This window comes from Lepisosteus platostomus, chromosome 7 (assembly GCF_059453375.1).
Source record: "Lepisosteus platostomus isolate fLepPlt1 chromosome 7, fLepPlt1.hap1, whole genome shotgun sequence".
Taxonomy (NCBI): Eukaryota; Metazoa; Chordata; class Actinopteri; order Semionotiformes; family Lepisosteidae; genus Lepisosteus; species Lepisosteus platostomus.
In genome coordinates, this window is record NC_142617.1 from 58,382,454 (window position 1) to 58,409,072 (window position 26,619).

The 26,619-nt window shown below is 42.3% G+C and overlaps 1 protein-coding gene across 2 annotated transcripts; it reads right to left on the minus strand.

The window, feature by feature from the left end:
- Nucleotides 1-3,006: 3,006 nt before the first annotated feature.
- On the minus strand, nucleotides 3,007-22,747 carry klhl25 (kelch like family member 25). Of its 2 annotated transcripts, XM_088641427.1 has the most exons (4): nucleotides 22,569-22,747; nucleotides 19,384-19,507; nucleotides 15,572-17,420; nucleotides 3,007-4,430 (listed from the first exon to the last, which is right to left on the minus strand). In XM_088641427.1, the coding sequence occupies exons 2-3, from the start codon at nucleotides 19,445-19,447 to the stop codon at nucleotides 15,607-15,609; spliced, it is 1,878 nt and encodes a 625-aa protein (XP_088497553.1). In that variant the 5' UTR covers nucleotides 19,448-19,507; nucleotides 22,569-22,747; the 3' UTR covers nucleotides 3,007-4,430; nucleotides 15,572-15,606. The 2 variants fall into 2 exon arrangements, with proteins under 2 accessions (XP_088497553.1, XP_088497554.1); XM_088641428.1 differs by lacking the exon at nucleotides 19,384-19,507 and having other exon boundaries at nucleotides 22,569-22,745.
- Nucleotides 22,748-26,619: the final 3,872 nt, after the last annotated feature.

The following is a 26,619-nucleotide window of genomic DNA, read 5'->3' on the forward strand; positions in this document are numbered from 1 at the left end:
CAGGCAATCACAGTTAAAGAGTGTTTTATTTAATTGGCTACTCAATACAAAACGAAAAACACCTGGCCTAGACCTTCATACTGAGTATAAACCTATAACACTGCTCAGTTTTACCCACCTGGTCGCCTCCAATGAGTACTGCCTATAGCAGATCTTTTCAGAACTTTTTTTCCCCCCATCATGTACGACCAAACGCGCCGTATCAGCTGCAGTAAGCACAGCTCAGAAGGACTAAGGATAATCAAGCATCCTCTGGTTTTAAGGAGGAGCATTCCATGTTCATCTGATGAATCCAATAGATTTATGTTTAAACAGTCAAGACAGGAGGATGGAAGTTCTGCTCAGATGGTGTCTGGCCTCGCAGCTCTGCCCAAGTATTTCTGAAAACACTGGGGCTGCGGTGCAGCAGTCCTAGGCAAGCTGCACGGCCAGGGTGACACTTGCCCTTGAGTAACCAGCCAAGACAAGCAGACCAGGCTCAGGCCAGCACCATCCCGCTCTGGGGCTCACCTCTCACATCTGCCCAAGGGAGCTGTGGGCCAGGCTTTGTCCTTGGCTGTCTTTCACTCTCCTCCTCATCTGCAACCGTCTGGCGCAGCGCCATCACACAGCAGATTAGTCACAGGACTGGGAAGAAGGAAGATGAACTGAAATTGGACCAGCTTAGTAGTGTGAGGATGTGGACACACACATGCAACTATTATTATCTAGGAGAGGAAGATTGGTTTTTGCTGCCAGGAACAGCTGTGACTCTGCTTGGAGTGTTTGTTTTTGACCACTACTGTATTGAATGGCTGCCAGCCAGTAGTGTCACTGTTTGCACTTTTCTGTTCACTGGTGATAGGAAAATAATGTACATACTGTTTGTGTTTCTCTAAGGGGCTCTGTAGCAGGATTCATGTTCTTTATTGTCTATATTTGTGACTGTTGCTCTGTGCCCAATACACTAATACGTCTTCACTACAACAGTGCAAATTCTACAAAAAAAAACGTCCTTAATCCCAGCTGAAGGTGGGCAATGACCGAACAAACAGACACCTGGGTAAAACGTTGACTAATTCATTAGGGCAGACAAAATATTGAAGAAAATGTGGCACACAGCCATATGATGGATTACAAAGAAGTGTCAGGCCCTGTAGCCCAGACAAAGACATTGCAGAATCTTGTATTAATATTCACCCAGTCAATTAAAATGTCTCTAGCGGACATGAGTTGTGGCTGGATGGAGACAGAATGTCTATGTTTGAACCCTGTTTTGTTTGCCTTTTGCTTTATTTGTTTTGGTGCACCTTGTGTGTACATGATTACATGATGTGCAAATTGCAGGCTGTTGTTTTCCATATAGCAACAAATTTAGCAAATTATAGACACAGACACTGTGCTATAATTCTGCATGGCACAACCACAGGATTGCCGATGTCTTGGTCAGCCTTTTTAAAAAAAACAAACTAGTAGCATTGGTGCAATGTGAATTACTGGTTTAGGTTGGCAAGGTCTTATTACCTACTCACCATACACTACAAATGGAAATTAATGGTTATCGCCAAATTGCAGGACTTTATGTACTTGGATTTAATCAACATTTTCACCATGTACTATATTCCAGTGAAACATCTGAAAAATACTGACAATGGAACTTACCTTGTCCTGAGCCCCTTCAAACATCCCTGAGGCTGCCTCACTGTTACTTACTGTAAGATTGAAGACTCTGTGTGAAGCTGTGTACTCTACGCAACACTGTGTTGTTTCATTTAGGAAAGTTAAGCTTTGATGCAAGCCATACTTCAGTTTGGATATAATGTGATGCCCCGATTTAACAATCCAGCTCATGGACTTGATCACTTTAAATGTTTATTAAGAATTACCAAAGGTCCTGATACAAGTTGTACAGCAGTATTGTGGTTTTTACTGACTTCATATACATACAATGCAATAAATGATATCACCGCCTGCTTGTCTGATTGTGTTGTTAAAATTTAAATCCCCTAAAGTCATTCCTGACAACAAAATGCTTTTATCTCAATTAGTATTTTAATTTTTTTTGCATTAAAATATACTGCACATGAAGTCGATTTTTTCTTCCCTTCCTTTCTCCTGTATTGAGTGTCATGAATGGCAGAGCTTGGAACGATATTGGACAGAAGATGATCAATACAATAGGAAGCACAGCGATGGCTCCTGTGGCCTTACCACAGCTTCCACAAAATGACTAAGTAGTTCTGAATAGACTAAGTATTTGAAAGTCTACAATCCCTTTCCCTTTTATAGTTGTTCAATATCTTTTTTTCCCCCCATAGATGTGCTATCCTGTTGAGGAATATTCACCACAGTTACTGTAATGCCAGATGGGCAGTCTGCCAAAAAGCTTCAGTTTCACTGCAGGGGATACAGCTAGCAGACATTTTAAAAATAGCTCACAGTGATTGCGATATCTTTTGGGTTAGAAGGCAATAAACTCCAGGCATATTTTTGTGATTGCTTAAATGTGCTTCTTTTGTTTGTCTTGTACCCTCTAAGGCAGAGTTTAAAAGGAGAATTGTGCAAATTCAGTTCAAGTAGAGCAGGAAGCATCTTTACCACAGATAACCACCAGGCTGCTCTGGCAGATGTGGATTGGTAAATATGCACCTATTCCAGGTGTATGATTCAAGCACATAGCTAACTGGTAAGGGATTGCAGGGTTGCTTATAAAGACTGGGTCTGAAACTCCAAGGAAGACTAGATGAATTCCTCACATATAATAGCAATAGCTCTTTTGTGCTGCTTCTATCTTGTGCTTCTGTCCATGATGGGAAAAAAAAATCTGTAGTGCTGTAAATACAAACTGGTAACGGGACATTTTCAGCTTCAAACCTGTATGCCGTTGTAATGTCTTAAAACAAAAAGAGGGAATTCTGCCTTTGTACTTGGTACTATATAAATGTTTAACCCGATATGTAAACATAAAGCAGCTGATCCTTAATTAATTTACAGAATCAATCCAGGGCTACAGAATGAACCACCATCTTTAGCTTTATCAGAAAGTCACTGGTTTATTTAAGCCCTTGACACATGAGAATAAAATGACAAACACTCCCATCAGTTTCAGGCACTAGAAACAGGAGCAGATATGGTGGCCAATAACATTTCAGAATGCATTTCTATTTTGTAAACAAATGGACTGGATGTAACAAGATTTTCACCTCTGAAGTCAAATAGTGTAAAGGACTCTTTAAAATTTATTCAAAACAAAATTCAAAGCCCCTCCCAAGGTCCTATTACCTACTATGAGAAGTTTAAGAACTAGCAAGGATTACAAACTGAAATGTAAACTATCTGGACTGAATTTCAAAGTCATTCTTCAAACTTCATCAGTTAAAGTTCAGATAAAATCCAGGACCACAACAACCTCATCGCCCCTTTCGAATTTCCTACAAAACAACAATCAGTTCAAAGTGCAAAATTCATCCTAAAAAACTGGTAGCAAAACCAATAACCATAGTGTTGACGTTTTTAAGTTCTTTTTTCATTAATTTCAATCACCTGAAATGCTTCATGAATCAGGAATCTGATATAAATGTACAGAGAAGTTAATTTCAGATTAGTGTGTTACAGCAATTCAACATGTTAAAAGTGTGCTCAGATTTTGACCTTTCAAGTCATCCTGTTCAAACAGGTTCTATTACTGGGGACAGAGGAAAGCTCTCACAGAAACTGCGATGCTGCAGCAGTCCTGAGCCCCACTCTGGAAGTTTAGATAATCAATTATGATTGCATAATATGCTGTACATTGTAACAGGAAGCAGTTTTACTCTAACCTGTTAATTATATCTAGCAATGGATGTCTGTTTTATTTCTAAGATAATCATGCAGTTTTCTTCAGTACACCTACAGTGTCATGTATTGGCCAACATTACGTGTGTTGACAAAAATAGTTGTCACTCTATTCCTCCAAATACTTTTTAAAATAAAAAAGCAACAAAACAGTTTAAGCCAACTTGGAAGTACTCTGAGTAACTGGTTGAGTTTTGTTTGTGGATCACGTTCTTCTAAGGTCAAATGACGAATGTAAAAGTTCTGCTTTGTGTCGTGCCGTTTCCAACAGTAATAGCCTTAAAAGTGAAACCTGCCCAAAGATTTTAGTACCACTTGATCCAAATCTGTCCCAATGGGATCAGTCCTTCTCCACAGTGGCTGAAAGTTTGTTAAGACTCAAAGTAATCCATTTTGCGTTGTGCCCCAAAGGAGACGGAGAAACAACTCTCCGATCATCCCATGGGTGTCCCATCTGGAGTTCATTCCCCAGTCCGGCTCCTCTCCCGCCAGTTAGTCGGAAGGTGATAGTGAAGACTCAGTGCAGCCCCGGCCTGATGTCTCCTGGACATTGTACCGCAGGCTGTTTGGAAGAACGCCTGTCCCAGGCAACCACCAGGGAGAAAAAACCATGGCATCTGGGGAGAGAAACAATAACTATTACAGCACAACCACCGCCGGTGACTGGAGAAGCCAGGCAAACTGCCACAGCATGGCTCGCTCCTCACAGAACTCCCCCTCCCCAAGGAAAAACAAAGGAGGCTGCTACAGAACCCAATCACAGATAATCTAGGTTAAAAGTGCCACTAGACAAAAAGAAAACAGTTGTTTAGAAAAGATTAGGAAACTGGAAATATTAGCAACGTCAAATTTCCAGACCTCAGCCCTAAAAATATGCAATGTTGGACGAAATGACCCTTATCACAAACCCATCTTTCCAAACTTTCAGGTCACATAGTTGTTGTTGTTTTTTTTCTAGCACTGATTAAATCAGAGTTGCATCAATGCAAGCTTTTCCCAGCAGGAGACAAACAGATTCTGTGTAGCCGCTACAGTATTTTGAACTTGACTTTAAGACTACCCTTTATGCACTGCTCTGCCATTAGCTCTTCTTTTGTCTGAGCATAATATACTGTGCAAACGATCCTACAAAGGGAGTAATATTAGCTCCAGAGGTGGTAATTATGTTGTAACCAGCACACAATGGCTCTATGTAATAAGAGCTGTAAGTGAATGGGAGAGGAGATGTTTGTGGAAGCTGACGAACAGAAAGTAGCCTGCCTTTTAAAATGTTTGGAATGGAGTATTTTTGTAGTGTATATCGACCCAGTTTGGATGATCTGAATGATCTCGGTTTACCCTGAAGACGACTACCTTCATGGGGAGAGCGAGTCACGGACAGGCTCCTCTGACCCATCTACCCATCGAGATGCCCATTGAATTTCGGATCAGCTAACATTTGTCAGCCTTTTCAGACTTTCTGCAGCACAGGCACACAAAGATGTTTAAAGTCAGATGTCAAGGTGGAACGAGTGCCCACCTACTTGGACTTCCACCAGTGCAATGCACACATAAGCACCAGCTGCACACATTGATAAGATCTTGTGTTTCTGTGCACAGTGAATTAGGCTCAGTAGTTGCTTTATCTGCAAAAAACACATTTGAAAGAAAGTGCAAGAGAATATTTAGACAACTTACGTCAACTATGTACAGCGGGTAGAGAAGGTGGCATTTGTCTTCACTATAAAATGATAGCTTGAAGTCTTTCAAAAACAGGAAAATATTTTGCTGCTAAAGATATTGTGGGGAAAAACTTCTCCCGTCCTTAAGACAGATAAGATCACTTTACTGGCCATATACAATTTATTGTATTAAAAATTTGTCTTTTGCATACCTCATCTTGCTCTCCATGAGACCCACAGACAGGGAGAGAAGCTTGGGGTCAGAGCGCAGGGTCAGCTATTTATACGGCACCCCTGGAGCAGTTGGGGTTAAGGGCCTTGCTCAGGGGCCCAACGGAGTAGGATTCCTCTGCTGGCCGCGGGATACAAACCAGCAACCTTCTAGCCACAGGCGCAGATCCTGAGCCACAGAGCCACCACACCGCCCCCAAAAAGGAAACTGCTTATGAGGATGAGGGTCAGAGCAAGCCGGAGCCAAATCCCGAAGAACAGGACACGAGGCACAACAGAGCCATACTGGGGAAAGGGTTTTAAGTCATTTAAGTCTATTACAGTTAACAGTTACTTGTATAAGGGATTTATATATTTATAAGGGTTTTTAAAATTAGCAAAAACAATTGGGAATTGTAAGAATTTTAAGCTATTACCGTTATCTTCGCAGTGTACACTTAGTATATAAAGTAATCTCCTAAATTTCACCCAACATTTTATTAAAGAAAGTAATCCTTTCAACAAGTAACTTGTAACAAGAACTTTCTCTATTTGCATGTTAAATACATTTGTTATAGACCAACATAACAAAAACCATCTCTAAAGCAAACACATTGGACAGGGTATTTTAGCCAGCATCCCTATCACCCTGCAGCTCCCAGCTCCCAGCTGGAAGCCCACTGGAGCTCAGCAGTGTGAGCCTGGTCAGTACCTGGATGGGAGACCTCCTGGGAAAATGGCTGCTGCTGAAAAAGGTATTAGAGGGGCCAGCAGGGGGTGCTCACCCTGCAGTCTGTGTGGGTCCTAATGCCCCAGAATAGTGACGGGGACACTATACTGTAAAAAAGGTGCCATCCTTTGGATGACACACATGACCAAGGTCCTGAATCTCTGTAGTCATTAAAAATACCAGTGTGCTACTTGAAAAGAGTAGGGGTGTTGCCCTGGTGTACCCCCTTTACCAATCATGGCCTCCTAATAATCCCCATCTCTGAACTGGCTTCATCACTCTGTTCTCCTCCCCACTAATAGCTGGTGTGTGGTGAGCGCACTGGCACACTCTGGCTGCCGTCACATCATCCAGGTGGGGCTGCAGATTGGTGGTGGTGGTGGAGGGGATCCCCATTACCTGTAAAGTGTTCTGAGTGGAGTGTCCAGAAAAGCCCTATATAAGTGTAAGGAATAATTATTTATTATTAAACCACACGATGTGGAAAAACACCAATACAACACAGTTAATTCCTGTGAATTAACGGATGTCTAAGTGAGACTGCAAATGGCTTACTAGTTATGTGATGATCCTAAAGCTAATTAATGCTATATGTGCCCGGTTAAAGAGGTTAAAAAACCCTCCACTAAGATTTAAAAGATGACACAAAAAGTTAAACAAAAGATTCCAAAAATTAATTTCTGAAGAAATTGATAACAGCTGCATACAGTGTGATAAGCAGAGATGAAGCTTTGTACAACGATAAAAAAGCATTACATGACTCATGGCTTCCTGGTGTGAACTGCTATGCAAATTGAATGTACTGAACATTTCTTTGCCTTTGGAAAAACAAAAAGGAAAAATATCTGTAATAGACATGCTGAGACCTTTGCCTCCAATACTTTTTACGACAGCTTTCTCAGCACTATTGCTTTAGCTCTGAGGATTGCAATTAATTGTCTGGGTGCATTTCCCATGTGGGCACTCAATTAAAGGACTCTCACTGACCTCTGCAGCTTAACATATAACCTAGTTCTATAAATCCTCGAACACTATTGTCCTGTCTTGTTATTTTTAATAAAGGTTGTGTGGTCGATGCCGAAATCTCAGTTTAAGGGAGAAAGCAAGGCAATGCTGTGAAAAGATCAATGTGCACAGGGGGGATTTTCTTACATCAGAGACATTAAAGCAGTACAACAAGTAAATTGTAACTAGTACTGTGCCTGCTATAGCCTCACCATACTGCAGCAATTTCTGTCAGCAGTGCTTTAAGGGAAAGGAAAGGGCAGGGGGACACAGGCAAACTACACTGACCTGAAACAAAAAGTGCTACCACCTTTAGGATGAGACAAAGCCAGGTCCCAACTACTTGGTCATTAAAGATCTCACGGCACTGTCTGATGTAAGGGTGTTAACTAGTGGACATTAGCTGGGACACTCTGGTCTCCCTAGAATTTCCCCTCGGTTTAGCTGGTGAGGAAGTATCTCACTTCTGCACCTCTTCCGCTTTGTAATGGGGCTGCTGGCAGAGCACGGCCCGGCATGACTAACGACAGAACTGGGCGCTGCACTTCAGCGGTCAATGAACGGGGATAAAGTGCTTTAAGGTCTTTTGGGATGATAAGTGCAAGGCAAAAAATGCAATGAAGTACTTCTGCAAACCTTAAAATGCCATTCTTCCTACATGATTGCAAGAGTCCCAAGAGTATTTCATTGCCAGAGACTTAAAAAATTAAATTGCCAAGACACAGCCACTTAATGTCTAGGTGCAATCTGGCTGTTTAACTGAACAGAAGGCCAGACCTGTTCTTCTGCTTACTGCAGACTGAGCTGTGAAAGATCTTAGCTGTAAGGCACAGGTGAAGATTAGCAAGATTAGTGCAATGATACCATCAATTTGACATAGAACGAGGATTGCAAGAATTAACCACAGATCTTTGTAAAAATGGAGATGGAATTGGATAATATCAATAATATGGGGAAAAAAATGCAATGTGGCTTTAAAAACATTTTCTACAGCAGTAAAAGGAGTATTTGAAAGACAGGCATGATATTAGGAGACAGCTGGCAGAAATACTCCCTTGAGAACACTGTAGTGAATTTTAGCTTGTTCTGCAACACCATTTCATAATTAAAAGCATCTCATGTTTGACAAGTTAAAATGTGCTTTAATTAATTCAGCATTTAGTGCATTTACTGTACAAAGCTTGCATAACCATGAAATCTCATTTTGTATTCACCAAACAAATATGTACACAGGAAAAAAAAATATAGCAATAAGAGCTTAAATGCAGATGTAGTTCTGTGATCGAATAGACCAAAAAAAACAAATAAGGCTGCTCACTTATGGATACCATCATTTATTTCTGTCATTAGTCATAGCTAGGGTGTAAAGATGTGCAAGAGCTGACACATGGTACATTTCTCAGGCCATATTGAACACCACAATCACCCTTCTGTCTAGACTGCAGCAAGGGAAAGTGCAGTTTGGCTGACTAACATGATGTGTTGAAATATCAGGAAAGACTGCACTGAAGCACTATCCTAGGAAGGGAACTAGGAGTCATCTGATTGATTCCTCCTGCTGCCAATTTCAAATTTTGCAAGCAAAACAACACAATACAAAACTGGCAAAGAATACAAGCTCTATTTTTTTCTTTACAAGCAAGCTTGGATTAACAGAATTCCTACACTAAGCCCAGTATGGAGTTACCTGGCCCAGAGCTGCTCAGAGCACTTGGCAGCTCTGTAAGCACAGATAAACACGACTATTTTCTGTCACTGTAGCATGCAGCAAGAGGGAATGATAGGATTAAAATTATAGCAAAGGCTATCCGATTTACTGCTTGTTACACCACAATAATTAGGTGGTTTAGACCAACAAACTGAAGCTGCAGAGTTCAATGTTGGTTCAAGAAGCAAATTACCTGGATTAACAGGGTGTAATGCTAGCCAATAACATTGTACTTGAGGACAGGGCAGTTTAGATATTAGAACATTATGATAGATATAAGGCATTGACAAATGGGGAAACCACATTACCTGTACAAGCACTGCTCTTGCTAGAAACATGGACAGGGGAAATACTAGGCTATAGGGGCTGCACCTCAGTGCACTTTCAAGGATGCAATAATGTATTTCGTAGATCTCGGAATATTACAGCAAAAAAAAGGTCATTGCAATAGCACCTTGTTTTACCAGCACCAAGGAAAGGGGTTAGTCAGGAACAGTACTGGTAGACATACCGGGTTATTGGGCTACGGGCTACTGGGTGCCTTCACTCCTAGTTCATACCCTTGCCAAAACAGTATCACCGAGGTGCAATGAGAGTCTAGGAGGAGGTGAAGGGTCAGGGCAACCAATAAGCAGGACAATTTTGCACTCCTATCATTAACAACCAATATAAAACAATAAGGCTCAAACAAGGACAATTCTGGTTTGACTGGGATACCTGGTAACCTAGGGTAAGTTATTGATAAAAACACTGTATGGTTATGGATGTGTAGCTCTGCAGGGAACTAGCACACACTCTCAATTTGCAGTCAACAAAGCTCAAACACTGTCAAAGACCTGCAAAACAGAATTCTCTTGTTTCGGTGGACTATTTTTTTCAAACTGAGCTCATTCTCCTCAGCTACAAAAAAAATGGTGAGCACTGCTAGTATGATACTCAGGATTATAATAACAATTAGTCGTGTATTAAAATAAACTGCTCATTATTTCGCAAGGTACACAATTGACCAAACTAGAATGATAAATTAAATGGAGTAGTTGGAACTAGCTGATAAAATGTAGGTATAACCTGACTTATTAAAAGTATCATCAAAACCTATTGTCTTACAATTACAGAAAGGCTCTTCTATATCTTATAACATCCAACTTTTCATTGGAGCAAAAAGGCTTAATCTTTAGTTTGGAAAAAATAGTAACAATTTACCTTTCATGAATCACAAACACTTATGTGAGTATTTCTTTCCTCACGATTCAAGAACTGCTCCTTTAAACTTGCCGTTCAGATCAAAATTGCTCCTAAGAATGATTTCAGTCACCAAGGTTGTCATTCTGTGGTTACAAAGCTGTGAGGCTCCCTGAGGTCACACAGAGCTGCTCACTTTACAAGAACAGAAAGAGCATGTGCTCCAGCACAGTGGTCATATGCTGGCCTCTCTGTGAAGAGCAAAACATCTCTGTGCTCCTACTGCATGGCTCTTAGTGAGCCAGTCTTCTACGTAGAACAAAAAATCAGTTTTTGTTCCTCATGTTACCTGCAAAGTACCAAAAAAGGCTGTTTCGGAAACGAATAGTCTCAGATTAGTTTAAGATGGACACCAAGCAGAATTTGTGTACTGGGTTATTATTGCTGTATTAATTACATGTGACCAAGAGTCTACTCAAAATGCTTCAGAAAGTAGTGGCACTGAATAAAAAGGCGTTTAAGTGCCACGTTTACACTCCTCAAAAAAAGACGCCAATACTGGCACATCAAAACAAAATGAGAGTCGTCTTGATGAGGATTTATCATGCCTACAAAAGAATACCCTAACACTGTCCCCGCACAAATCTCTACAAAGGGCATGATGGGAGGGGTCCTCAGGACGATTAAGGAGGACTCCAGCTGCTCCCGTGGCAGTTAATATCTCCTGGCGCTCTTTATAAAGCATCTGCTCTCTTTACTACCACATCATTTCAGTTTAAGGCAGCAGTGAGCCATGTAACACTGGGTAAGGTGCAGGTTACACAGCCTCTTCTGCTTTCTTAAGGTGCTGCCTATCTGATCTCATGCTTTTGAGCTTTTCTGGCCTAGACTGAATCTATAGAGGGGCTCAGAAAGCCAATGACAGTAATAAGATCACGCTAAGAAAGCAACCATAAATGTACTAATCCCTAACATATGCTAACAATGTTCTCCATCATTTAAATATGTTAAATAATTTAAAATGTGAAGGGGAAATGGGGAAAGCTGTAATCTGTTTTGTGAAGCATATCAAATGCACATAACAGGAGTATAGGGTCGTACTTAGTATTTTCGCAACAATTTTATTCACAGTTTGAATGATTGCAAAAACTCAAGTAACAAAATGATCATAGTTCACTCAAAACAATGAATGAAGCAGGACCATTAGAAGTTTTACGGAGATCTTCTTGGGATACTAATCGGTGAAGATGCATTTTTCTTTATTTACTGCTGACAATCAGAGCAAAGTCTTTTTGTGTTTTGTGAAGAAAAATTTTCAGCATTTATACAGAAAATAATCTGTGTTTTGTGTTCAGCTGATGCTGGAATATTGGGTAAAAGCACACAGAAATGTGAACAAAATTAGCACAAAGGGCTGACTTTTCCACATAAAGGCGGCATCCCTTGATTAATCATTAACCAGAGGCCAAAGAATAGATTATGCAAAAGACTTTTATATAACTTCTATCTACCTGTAGAATCTTTTAGATGCAATTAAACTTTCACAAATTACATTTTAGTTGATTTTTTAAAGGCTTCAGAAAATCTAACAAAAAAAGCATTTTATTACAGTACAACAATATTTCAGTTGCCTGTTCTGAAACCCTGGTTCTTTACAGACTCAAAGGCATTTTGGCCTATTGCTCTTGGAGACCTCTTGCCAGGAACTCTGTTTTTAGACTGATATTGTCGTTACTTCAGGTATGCTTTGACTGATATTGTTGGATTATTTTGATGCAGACAGCAAGCTGCCCATGAAATGTGTAAATAAGATTAGCAGGGATGGTTTATTTCTTGAATCCCCTTGTTGTTGTTAGATTGCAGAAACAACTTAAGTTTTAACTCAAATTACCTGGTCAATAAAGAACAGACTGCCTCTGTCACTGGCTAAACATTTGCAAATTTATTTGGCAGCACAAGGAAGCAGTATGAAATAAAGCCAAGATTCATCAACTGTTAATGGCATTCAAAGACTTTGAAGCTTCCCATGGAAATAAAGGCAAGTCACTGAATTATAATCCCTCTTCACCTGTTTCCAGTTAACTTTGCAGAAAAGTTATTTTTTGTACAAGGAAACATTAGCTGTTGAGCCATCTTCTTAAGGCAATGTGCTTTCTATATGTCTGGAAGCTCCATTAAGAAGAACTGAAGAAGCATATACAGCATTTCCCAAACAAAGCTTATGACTTAACACATGGATCGAACATTACCAAACCTTATTCTTACACATCTGTGTGAATATTTCATTGGCTATTAAAATGGCATTGCCTGTAGCAAGGCACAGCACCTGTGACTCACCCAATGAAGAGCTTCAGCAAGGAGGGCAAAACCTCCTTAGAAAGGATTAAAATGGACTACACATTACTACAGGACCATTAATGTGAAAGCCTCTGCATAATTCTGCTTCATGTGTGTGCTAGGAAAGATATTTGTGCTTAAGAAAGTCCCTACATCACTTAGACATTAAGGAATCTGACATCCAGGAGAACAAAAGCATTCCCTCTACAGTAATAAGTTAACAAAACCACACTTCCTTTTGAAAGCCATCTTTAGAGGTGATACCTAATACCACGCAGGGGTGAAGTACCCCGACATCTGCCTCAGCTCTGTACCAGTGGGTCTAATTAGGAGAGAGAGCCTTGCCAGGCCACCTGGTACCCTGTGCAGCCCAGATCTATAATTGGCAGAGTCCCACTGGACTCCCCTCCAGTCACGCCCCCACTGGCAGGGAAGGAGGGACGCTCCTGTCCCGCTCCTGGGCGCTTGTTAGTGCGATTCTGTCATGTAGCGCGTTTTCCGCAGCACCCACATCTCAGCATTTCTCTTCCCCGTCCAGAGGAGCCATGTCTTTAAAAATCAGCCTGGTATCCAGCAGGAAGCCTTCACTGCTCTCCTCCCATCCTGCAGTCAAGATAGAATTACTCCCATCTCTGCCTCCCAGCTCAGTACAAAAGGAAGGAGCAAGTTTCCATAAGTTCACATGCAGGTAGTAAAAGCCTGAGGCTGGAGGGATAAGGCTTTTTTTAGTGATTTGTCAGCTCTTATAATTGTTTTTGGAACCTCACAAAACCCCCCTACTATATAGTATCTATTTTACAGCATGTGATGCCGATCCTCACCAAATACAGAAAAAAAAATCACTTGTCCCCTGGGCTAACCATAAATTTCAGTTTCCCCTTTTCACTAAACTATCAAGAAACAACTCTTTCGTTTTTAATCACAGAAAAGGAACCTGAAAATGAAAACTGCATCCAGTCTAGGTTTGAAAAACCTGAACGCAACACATCACAACCTTCATTTAAAACTATTAAATCCATTTGATCCATTTTCTTATTGGACATTAACATTTTAGGCTGTTTCATTGCCTTTTCTCATTGTAAGCAGAAATTTTATTGAATTATTTTAATCTTTTAATTTTTAATTAAAAATGTCAGAAACCTAAGCAAACTCCTCCCATCTCCTACACACAACCATCCCTCAGGGAAAACAGGGTATGAACAAAAATCTAACAACTTCAGTGGTATATTCATTCCACAAAATAAACGGAGTGATAGAATTAATGTTTGAAATGTTATGATCTATTGCTCAGTGGCCCTTTAATACAAGTGTTTGCCAAAACAGCAAAGGAAAAAGTCAGTTGATCACATTTTCTTTTGCCAAAAAAAATATAATTAAATATATTAACTGACGTTTTACAGTGCATTAGAGGTGAATGAGTCACAGAGAGGCCTGCAATTACTAGATTATCTCCGAAATCTTTCATACTCTTTGAAATTCCTGCTTTATAGTTGGCATTCAGTGATGGAGAAGGATATGGAAGCAACCATTTGCTGAGTAAACTGTGAGAACTTAAGCAGTGTTTGCTTATCAAGGTTCAATGAAATAATATGCTCTCCAGAAATAAAGATTAATGTAGAAAATTCACATTTGTGCTGCATTTCCTTTAACAAAGAGACATTGGCTCCATGGCCAAAACATGTTTTCTTTCTTCTCTTTTCAGCATGGAATAAACCAATTAACCGTTCATTTTATAACACAGATGCTTAAGTATTCTGTAAAAAAAAAAATTAAGACTACAGCAGTGAAAACCTGACATCTAAGAAACCACCATGGGAAGAAACGGAAACAGACATTAAGGGAATAGCCACTCCCAATCCTTCCTGAACGAATGCCATGTGTCATGTGGAGAAACGGATTGCTCTTCAGACGTGATCTGGTGCATATTCCCCCAGCTCAGGGGCTAACAGCCGACTGACTGAGACCCCCCGAAATCACAAATCAATTCATGAGTAGCTCTCTCTCCAGTCGGGAGGGGGCACATTAGTTCAGGCCAGGAGACACTGGGTTTCCCAAAGATGATGACAATGCCCCGTACATTCCTTCCCAGTACAGACACGCCACTTTGCAAACAGTGCCACAACAATGATGTCATACTGCGTTGTACCCAGGGAGGAAAGCTAGGAGCTGCTGGATTCTCCTCAGACCTCATCTCCCCAGGGGCTGAGAAGAAGCCCAGAGCTCCGGCTACACTATACAATTAACGCTGGAATATGGATTTGCATGCATCAGGTCTACACACAATGTAAAAGCACTAGAAACATGAAAACAGTCACCTCATCCTTGATTTCATTGTCTAAGGGTTTTGTTGAAAGAAGACACTTGATTATTATAACAAATACGCCTGCAAGCCCGATGTTTAAGCCATTTGCAAATCCAGTTAAGCATGTTCAGTTTTTAGCTTAATTTTTCAAATGTGTTGATCTTATTTGTGGTCCTAAACCTTCACATTTTTCTTTCCAAAAATGACCAGCAACCTCTGACTGGGGAAATGTGTTTTTTGTTAACATTCAGGGTGGTTTCATATCTGTAAAAGAGCACAGAGCAACATTCCAGTCTTCGCCTTGACGAAAAGTGGGCTGGCACATTTATCTCTACAAAGATCAGACCAAGTGCAGTCATTTCAAAGACCCAAAGCTAAAAAAAAAAGTTTAGTAACATTTATACTTGAAGGCACGCCAAAGCATTCTTGGTTGTGAATGAACCACCATTCCCAGGGAACCTTTTTTAAATTACATGTAGCAGCATTTATTTTTTCTTTTAATGAAAATCACTATTCTTTCTCCAAACCACCAATTTCCACTTTTCTGTTTCTTTCTCTACGGCATTAAAATGTTGGTTTTCTGAACACAATCTCTTTTTCGAAGAGGAAATTAGAAATCTTACCTAAGTTTATTAAACCCCCTTTCTTCCCAGTGGGTTTAAGCAGGCAGATGTTTCCAGGTGCTGACAAATGCAGTGGGGATGAGGGAGTAAGGCACTGTGGTTATACTATTCCAGCTATCAGACGTGGGGTCGTAACAGTCTAACGTCTTACATCGTTGAGCACCGAAGTAGCCCCCTACCACGTAAAGTTTGTTGCCCGAGGCTACGGCATGGCAGCTCATGCGTTTGGAAGTCATATCCCCGACTCGTGTCCACTGGTTGGTCTCGCAGTCAAAGCGGTAAGCAGAGGCAGCTGTGAACTCTGTGTCGCCCCCCATGATGAATATTTGACTGCCCAAGACTGCAGCGGCCGTGTAGCGCCAAGGCTGCGGGCATTCCGCTGCGATTATCCAGCGGTTTTCCACTGGGTCATAACACTGGACTTTGGAGGCTCTGTCCCGGTGAATGGTGGTCCCCCCGAAGACGAACAGCTTCAGCTTGGCGCTGACCACTGCGGCATTGCTGACACCATCCCTGAGGGGTGCCATCATGGTCCACTTGTTGGTGAGAGGGTCATACCTCTCCACCTGCTTGAGTGACACGGAGGGAGAGGCAGGAAAAACCCCCGCGATAGCCGTGTGGCCGCCGACGACGTACAGGCAATTTTCCAGCTCAGCCGAACCGTGGCCGAACCGAGCAATCAACATGGGTGCCCCCTTGGACCACTCTTCGTGAACTGTATCGTACACCCAAACGTCCTTAGAGACTCCATTTTCTGAGCCCCTTCCTCCCGTCACATATACCTTGCACCCAATAGCGCAGGCGCTGAACTCCTTCCTAGGGCTTGGCAGGTCTGACTTAGGAATGATCTCCTTGGCCTTGTGGTCAACCTGATAGATCTTATCACACATGAAGGTCTGGCCACCCAGGATTAGCAATGTGTGCCCAGCCTTGCGAGGACGGGCACAAGGGCTGGTGACCACTCCGTCATTTTGTAGGATCTTCTTCTTGCACCGAATGGCCTCCTCCACGATCTGCATGCTGCGTTTGTCCGACACCACCAGCTCCTCACTGGCTACAGCGTTGATCAGGCACTCGGAAGGCAGCAAGGCCAGGCGGATGCCCCTTAGCAGCTCGGGAAGGTGTTCTCTCCTGCTCTCCAGGTCGTACCGCACCCAGCGCATGACAGCGTTGTACACAATCTGCTCATCCTCGATCTCCAGCTCGTCGCTGAGGATCAGATCCAGGAGCTTTCCCTTGGATAGGCTGTAGAAGTCCTCTGTGTCCCTCAGAGCCTCAAAATGCACCAGGCACATTCTCCAAGACAGCTCATAGAGGTGCTTGCACTGGTGGGCGTCAGAGAGCAGCATCATCCCAAGACAGTTGGACGAGTGTAGGTTCTTTTCCAAGAATTCTGCAGCCGCGTCCCTGATGTCGTGGAACTGGAGCATGTCCCCGGCTTCCAGCAGGGACTCGGCATTCTCCTCGTTGATGATGACCCGCGAGGAGTAGGCAAAGTCCAGCAGGAGCTCCAGCACCTCGGGGTGCACGCTGTCGTGGAAGTTGACCTCGTTGTCCAGGCTCTCGCGCAGCCCGCCGCTGAACATGGCCTCGAAGTAGCGGCTGCAGGCTGCCAGCACAGCTCGGTGGCAGGGGAAGGAGCGGTCGCCCGCCCACAGCGTGACGTCAGTGAACATGCACTGCTTGCGCAGAGTGTTCAGGTGGGTGAGCACGCTGTCTGGGTGAGAGGGCTTGTGGAACAGGGAGATGTTCATGGAGCCAGTGCTGGTGCGGGACTTGCGATTCTCATGCACGCTGACCGACATCGTTTCAGATGCCTCCGGGGAATCACCGTCCCCTAACTGTCTGACTGCAAAAAAGAAACGTGCAATTATACATCTATACAAGAGGTGTCCATAGAGCACCTTCCTAACAGTAAGGAATGCCTGATAAAATACATTTTGCTCAACATAACGGTGATTCCTCCCATTTCATTTTTTATATTATCTAACAGACCCTTCATTTCACTTTAATAACTACTTTTACGGGAAACAATCTTTTAAGTGTCATTTAGAGCAAAGGGGCAACATATAAAACTGGAACCATTAAAAAACTGCAGTTTTAGTGTCAGTTTATGACCAAATTATAATAACTTATTTTATTTTTAGAAGGTTGTAGAACACAGCTACCAATTTCACTACACATCAGAATTTTAAAAACGTATTTTAATTCCTTCCCTCTGACACAAAAGCTGATTCTTTTTATTTTGATAATAGACCTAAACTGTGCAGAAATCATGGGTGATTTATAAAATGCACCTTAAAAACACGATATCTGTTCACCTGGAAGTATGCCTAACCGTCAAAGAGTTAAGGCACTTATGAAGTATTATTATGGAAAAGAGATATTACAAGAACAGTTTTATTTAATTTCACTGAAACCTTTTTTGGAAAATTGTCAAGTTTTGCATCGAAATAAAAAGCTCAACTCCTCGTTTGTTCCCAGTTAAATGATCTGTCCCAGAACCGCCTTCTCAAAGAAAGATCCCTCCTGTCACAAGGAATGCATTTCAATCTGAGAAAAGGAAGAACCTCTTCACCCGAAGGGTTGTGCCAGTGTGGAGAAAGCTATCCAGCCGTGGTGGTGAAGCCGACAACCTGGCTTCCTTGTTCCTAGCTGAAATGACTGGATGAGATGCTTGGATCAATAAGCTCATTGCCAAACAGACTGGCCGAACAACGTGCTCTCTTCTGTAAACAACTGTAAGTTCTTATAATATCATGGCTTCCACGATAAGGGAAAAAATAAAACCCTCTCCGTGGAATCATTATGCATTCTTAAAACGAAAAGTGTTCAAATCCTGCTTTAGACTTCATTTGAAAAAAAAAGGTCTTGACATTAAAATATCTGCATCATGCAGGTACTGCTGTGCTTGCGTTTGCCTGGCACTGATGCTTCATTTAGAGGTCACTGGCCCTGCTAGCTCTGGTTGCCAAGAGGAATTCTGTAACTGAGCAGCAAGCCAAAAAATGGCATGGAAAAAAATTAATGACAGTCAAGTTTGGAGAGAGCTGCTCTGTTATTTCCAGCACTTAATTTCAAAGAGCTCAACAAGCCAAGCAGAAAGGATGATTAGCACTCGGGAAGAGATCTCCCACTAGCATACCTATCATTCCTCAATAACAAGACCCCAGTCCCTTCGGCTGCAGACTCAACCTACCTGCTGTCCTGCTGCACTTCAAACCAGACCTATTGATCAATTATTAAAAAAGGCTCATTTATAGCACTAGAGCTCTTCAATAAAATTATCTTCAAGAATTCCCAAAGCACCCTTACCACATTACCACCTGCAGGCTTTAAACAAGACACACTTAAAGCCATTGTTATTACATAGCAGCTACATAAGAAACGTAAGGAATCCAAGTCGGATAATTATTGAGAGTTAATGCAGTGGCAACAGCAACAGTGATGGAAACAGCTACACGAGGGTTTACAAATCATCAAGGACAAAATATACCGGAGATGTTGGGATTGGAGCCTAGGAGCCACCGATTTCGGTTGCCAGACTGATGCAAAAGATGAACTTCCTAAATGGCTAGTTCAATGGAGACAGGTCCGGCTTTCTATGCAGGAGGTAATGTCACAGCAGGGTGCCTCATTTCGAACTCAGATTAAGCCTTAGACAAGGGCATGCAGTATGCACAGATTACAAAACTGGGGGCAAACACAAATGGTGTATTGTGGCAAGGATTGGGTAAAGCAGGGTTGTGGTGCAGCGAGGGAGGGAGGGAGGGAGTCAAGTCGTGGGGCGATGTTAATCCTGCACCACTTACGCCGGCACAAACTGCTGACCCAGGCACAACCACTGACACTGAAGAGCTGAGGGGGCACCTGCATCTGCACGGCTCTGCCCTTCCCAACAGGGCTCCCTCTAGAGGCTGTGCTGTTATGGTAGTCCTGCGATGCACAATGGAATAAAATACACATGAAAGCTTACAATCATCAGGCTCCGCACAGGACATTTTTTGCAGTCTGTGCTGCTGTTTCATATAGATCTTCTCTTACCATGTCTATCAAAATGCCCCTTTTTCCCCAACCAGGACCAAAAACCGATTTATTATCTATTTCACTTCCCCCTCATCAATCCAATAAACACTGGAGGGCTACTTATTTTTCAAATACCAACGCCACGCCATTTTAGTCTCGCTCGATTTCTTAAATCGTCTTTAATACTAAAAGACAGCTTGAAAAGACTTAAAAATATTCAAAATAAAATGAACACAAAAGTACAAAAAATGAACAGACTTCACAACAGATACTCTGAAGAATGTGCTCCACAACTTGGGATTTGCTGCCTCAGGACCGGGGGAAATAAATCCCTATGCTCTCTGGCAGGACCACTAAATCAGACTCTGTGCACGGAATACCTAATTTTCCAGGCATTCATATGTACTTTAATTATACCTTTTAATTGTGTTGCCTCTCAGTAACCGGGAGACAACGTCTATTTAAGCTGGTTCCTCTTTCTGCTTGTTATTTCTCTTGACAACATGGGACTACAAAGCCCCTCGGGGTCCCCCATTCACAAGGGGAGTTGGTATTCCAGTACCTCTTCCCTTGGGCTGTAAGATGGGGTGCTGGTGGTGGGAATGCCTTTTCAAGGCTGTCAAACACTAGTGGCTTTTTTCTCAGCGTCTGTGCCTCTGAACCGATCACCGGCTGGCACGCAGTCTGCCGTTAACACTCGGGGGCGCCTATCAATCAGCAAGAGCCCACGTCACAGCCAGGCGGAGGATCGCCCGAGCCCCCGCCGTGCTTGGCGCACCGTACAAACTTTCCCTCAAGGCCAAGGATGTGCGTGCGTGGCGTGGGTAATCCCTTCTGGGGAAATAAACAGTAACAGCCCATGGGAGTCAGGAAAGTGTCTTATCAGTCTTTGGAGACCAGGAAACTAAATTCATAGATGTGACATGAAAAGCAGATCAATAGAGGGCCGTACAATACCCCCCCCCCCCCCCCCCCCGTTTACACAGATTAAAAAGGAAATCAATATGCTGTTTCTGCTGGGAAAGATCCAGATTTGACGAGCATTTAAAAGCTTACAGCTTCGAGTTTAAGTGCACGCTTACCATGTGTAGGAGTTTCTATGCTCCCCTCTTGGAATAGGCAATTTAAAACAATTAAAACGCGCAGTAATTTTCATTTGACAGTTCTGTCAGCACCAATGCACCCAGCAGAGAGTAAAGATTTTCGGAGATCTTTTTTAAACACTTTAAACTGATTGGGGATCCGATAACTGGGTACCGGCACCCACACGAAGTCACGCCTTCCAGTACGACACTGTGCTCCTGAAAACGAACGATTTCCTTAAACAGCTGCGGAAGGGTCTCCGTGCCCAAGAAGATCTCTGTTCTTCCTTGGCTTTCTGGGTTACTGTCGTCTGAAGCTACTAATTTGAGCGTTTTTCTCGTGTGCTTGCCTTAATAACGCCGCCAGTTGGCGGACAGAACGCAATCCTGACCGTCCAATTTACTGAGAGTAGGTACAGTAGCAATTAAAGCGAAACTGAACTCTGTAATCTGCTGGTACAGACACCGTCTCCCAATGCGAAATCATAATGCGTAGCGGAGAAACCAGAGCTTTACCTGAGAGGACTGTGAAAATCTGTTTTTTTCCCGTGAGGAAAGTATAGCCCGGCACGTTAACTCAAGGGCACGTTCGTGTTTATTACAGTACGCTTTCTATTGATCAGCAAAACCGACCCAATGTATGTTCCATCTTCTCCTACCCATAAAGTACAGTACACTTGCACGGAGACGGTGCAGTAAAACTGTACGAAGAGTCTAGGTTTACAAGGCTAGCACTGAATCTATATTTCTCCGACACTACCCATTAAACAAAATAAAAAGCTAACCTCAAAACACACGGTCGTTAAACTATGTTTTAAGACAGTTTAAGTATTTTTTGCTAAAAGTGCATTTTATCGGCTTCTATCACTAGAGGCTATATGTACAAGTGCTCCGGTAGGGTATGGTGTCTTTTTTTTACATTTACTCCAGTGGCATTCTTTCCAAGCACACTGATGCACGGATTTGTGCTCTCCAAAGAAGACTGAAAGAGAAAATACAACCGAGAGTCACACGAGTAACGCCTGAGGAAATAGCAGCAGCGCTGTGTGCCGATGAAAAGTTTCCATATTTACCTGTTCATACGCCTACCTGTAGTCTATCCTGCGCCGGCTAACACTGTCACCCGAGTACAGCCGTCTAAACAGAAGGGCGCCTTACCGTCTCGAAAAAATATTCCCACAAGCTTAAATGAGTTTGTTACCCCCCCCAAAAAAAATACGTTTTAAGAAATTAAAAGTTTGACTCCACGCCGGCGGTCTTGAACCCTACGCCTGACAGACAGGAAAGAGAAACCTTGACAAAACACTTGTCCGCGTCGAGGTGCTGTAACTAAAGCTCGGAGCGAACACGTAGGTCGGCAAATTAAAAAAAAAGAAAGAAGAAAAACGGCATTTTAGTTGCCCGGTTTCTGTGGTACCGTGTTAGGAAGACAGGGGAGCTCAAAGATGCGAAATACCTCTACAGCAACACCTGTAACAACAGACCCGGGGAAAAGATGCAACCCCCCCCAGACCAAACAGGCAGAGAAAACCAAGCGCTGCGAAGAGATATTTGCGGTTGTGGATTTTGCTCTCTGTAAAATATTTGATTTGGCCCAGCGTTGCAGCGTCGGTGTGAAACCCGAATTACAACGTTATCTCCCCTAGCGCCAGTCCGTGCAAAATGAGCACATAAACAAGGAAATCGAGTTAACACCGCACGTCTGGGTGATCTATTGTAAAACCTTATTTATTTTAGCAACGGTTCCACATGATTGAGAAACGAGAAACCAGAAGCAGAGGCTCAACTTCGCCTTCCCAAGTTGTAATCCAATTAACAACAAAAACAAACACCGAAGTTGCAACGCTAGAGCAAAATCAGTTCTTAACGAGGTCTACCCATATACTTACAGAGAAAAATAGGTTGTTAAGAGAACAGGATGGATGGATTACAGTCCCCGTTTCACAAATTGTATCATAATGTAATTCCCAGTCTCTCCTTTGTAATCCTTTACTTTGTATCAAGACAACCGTACTTCCCCCACAACCGAGCACACCAAACTACAAAAAGAGCTACAGCCGGAGGCAGGGAATGAGTTTCGGGGGCTGTGATTGACGGATGGCCCCAGCCAACGAGAAATCAGACTTCCGGACTAATTTCGGTGCTGTCCAATGAAATTCGAGTTCCTTGCCGTAGTGCGGGGCGGCGCAGAGACGAAAGGACCAATCAGAGGATGAGACAGGAATTGGGGTGGGATTTGTTGTATGAATGGTAGAGCTGTTGCGAATAGGTGGATGAGCGGTGGGTAGTTAGTACGATACTTAAAGATCTTTGTTCACGGCAGTTGTTAATAGCAGTCGCATTTTAAAACATGCTCTTTGGGAGGTGTGTATAGCGTGTCACTTTTTTTTACATGCATAAGCAGATGAAGTACTTCAATTTTCCGACAAACGGGTTTATCACGGTTTGACAAGATTGATAACATGAAAGCGTTTTGTTCAACGCAGGGCTGTTTTATTCAGTGCATCCCAAAATAAAAGAAAACGTTGCCTTATGCTTGGCGTTGAACATTATCTGTTTTATGTCTTTGGATGACGAAAAGTACGAACTCACTCCCTTAGGTGTGATGATAACACTCTTACTCGGACACAAATCCTTTACTGGTGTTTGGTGCCCTCTCGTGGACAGAAAACGATACTGGATGCTATGTTATTTTCCAACGGAAACCGCCTATTCAAAGTTGTTTAATATTGAGCTTTTAAAAAAAAGTTTAAATTCTGCACCCGTGGGAGAATGCCGTGATTTAAGTTTTTAAAAATGCAAGGTTGCGTTTTCTAAAGGTTAAAGGTTCATGTGGGCATGTGGTACATTTCCATTGAGGAAATTACCATTAGCTGAATGATTTTTGTGCCCTGCTCCTAGAAGGGGGTGATGTGTAGTGAATATACTCCATGACTAAAATAGCATCTGGTTAGTTGTTTCATTGGTTAAACTGAATTACTAAAGAAATACTAGCAGAAAAACATGTGCAGACGGCACATTCAGAAATGAAGGATTTTATTGAAAGTCTATGTTTAATAATTCTACTTGCATTTATATAGTGCTTTTCATCCAAAAGGATCCCAAAGTGCTGTGCATATAGGAAGGGACCCATTTCACCCACCAATGAAGTGGAACCCCCACCTGGGTGATGTGAGGAAACAGGGGACTGAGAAACTGCATCACAAGTTAATTTCAGGAGAAACTTTGCGGAGGCCAGACGGTTCAAAACCAGACAGGAGTTTAGCCAGGAGAACAGTACAAAGAAAAAAGGCTGGTGAAACAAGAGTAGTTCCGAACGGTAATAAGGAAATTGTTTTAAGCTCTTTAAATGTTTCCAAACAACTGACCCTACATGGTGGATGCTGCACATTGGTGGGTGTGGAGGGGATCCCTATTGGCTGTAAAGTGCTTTGAGTGGAGTGTCCAGAAAAGCGCTATATAATTGTCAGCAATTATTATTAATTATTGTATGTTAACAGTTTTTTATATGAAGTATAAAAGTACATTAAAGTTGTTTCCACCTGGAACAAATGCTGCACATGCCACAAGGTGCCTTCATCCCTTTCCAGTTTGTATTCTGTTTTGTATTCTGTTTTCTGTATTCTGTTCTGTTTGTGCTAAAGTTGCATGAGCTGTGCAAGCTCTATGTCTTATTCAGCATTCATTTTCTGTCAAATAGCAACGTCCCAGAGGACTCCAGGCTTCTATGTTGCAAAGTTTAGATGCGTGGAATAAAGGAGTGTGTTCAGCTGCCTGTGTGCACGCATGGGTGTTAAAATACGCTATAGAGGCATGGCAGTGTGCTTAAAACTAACAATGGTACTGTAGGTGCCACTTTGCACAAAAGGTTGTGGCAGTCTGGAACAAGCTACCGAGAAATAACCAGTAGAAGTACTTGGGCCCTTTTCACTAAATGTTTGGTTGAGGTCCTTGGATCAGTTACCCTCTAGCAACCAAATAAGCTAGAAAAGCAGAAGGGCTTCCTGTCGCCTGTAACCTTTCCTGAGTTGCTGCAAGGTGCTGGAGTAACACATCAGCTATATCATCCTGCAGCTGCCAGCTGGCAGCCCACTGAAGCTCAGCAGATATGAGGCTGGTCAGTACCTGGATGTGAGACCTCCCATCTGTGTGGGTCCTAATGCCCCAGTATAGTGATGGGAACACTATACTATGAAAAGGCACTGTCCTTTGAATGAGACGTAAAACGGAGGTCCTGACTCTCCGTGATCATTGAAAATTCCAGGGTGCTTCTCGAAAAGAGTAGGGGTGTTACCTTGTTGTCCTGGCAAAATAACTCATTGACCTTTACCAATCATGGCCTCCTAATAATCCCCATCTCTGAAGTGGCCTTATCACTCTGTTCTCCTCCCACTGAAAGCTGGTGTGTGGTGAGAGTAATGGCCCACTGTGGCTGCTGTTGCATCATCCAGGTAGGTGGGGAAGGGTTTCCCCATTACCTGTAAAGCGCTTTGAGTCCACCTACGAATGAAATGAATTCCTAATGAACCTAGGTGTTTTCTGTTTTGGAATAGTGGTAGGGAATTGTTTTCTATTCCCGTTTTATTCAATCAGATTTTAGGCAGATAGAATATATAATAACAATAAAGTAATATAAATACGAGCAAAATAATCAGGTAAAATCCAATAATTAAAGGACATATAGGACAGACAAAACACATACTATTTCTATCCATGCCGGTTTCTTTAAGCCTTTAAGTGAGATCTGAAAACATAATTTCAGAATTTCATAGTGAATGTTTTTCACAGCCTGGGTGTATTGCAGAAGAAGAATCTATACATTATCTTACGTTTTGTAGTATTCTCTTTTGAGCTTTTGTGCAGTTAAATATACGTATGAATACTTCTGTTTATCTCAATGTTTAAGGACTATTTTCTTGATGGAAAAGACTGTTGATTCAGTCTGTTACACTGCGGAGAAAAAGGAAAATGTATGCAATATAAAATAACTAAAAACAGTCCCTTTTCCAGAGCAAGTATTCACTTGTCAATGAAATATTTGAAAGTAATGTCAACACAGCTACAGGGAGGTAATTGTGTTGACATTACTTTCAAACATTTCATTGACAAGTGATATTTTATATTCAGATCAATTTTGTAAAGTAGGAGAACAGTTCTTCAGTAATGTAAGGAAATTTCGAACAAAAAAATCAAGAAACTTTAAATATTCAAACTCGTTATTGCCTCTGAATTTTCTACCACTTTTATGCATACTTGACTGAAGAGATCCTTGGATAAATAAGTTACTAGGACACTAGAAAGCACAATGGCCTGCTGTCATTTTTTAATAATAATTAATAAGTTCTTACACTTATATAGCGCTTTTCTGGACACTCCACTCAAAACACTTTACAGGTAATGGGGACTCCCCTCCACCACTATCAATGTGCAGCCCCACCTGGATGATGCGACGACAGCCATAGTGCACCAGAACACTCACCACACATCAGCTCTCAGTGGGGAAGAGAACAGAGGGATGAAGCCAGTTCAGAGATGGGGATTATTAGGAGGGAAATTGGGAAATTTCCCCCACTAACAACTCTTCCAGCAGCAACCTTAGTTTTTCCCAGGAGGTCTCCCATCCGGGTACTGACCAGGCTCACACCTGCTGAGCTTCAGTGGGCTTCCAGCTGGGAGTTGTAGGGTGATATGGCTGCTGGCTAACCTTTCTTCTTAAGTGATGCTAAGGGGTTTAGCAATGAGAAGCCCTAGCGAAACCCATATTTTGCTCAGTGATCATTATTGAAAGCATAGAGTACCCTGAGTTCTGCTTTTAGCCCTGTCTTGATCTAGTAGTAACAACAGCCCCCAGACCAGCCTGGAACGCAAACTGAAACAGCCTTACCTACTCAAGACAAGGGGACCTGCCTGAACACAACTCTTAGCAACTGATCTGAGTAA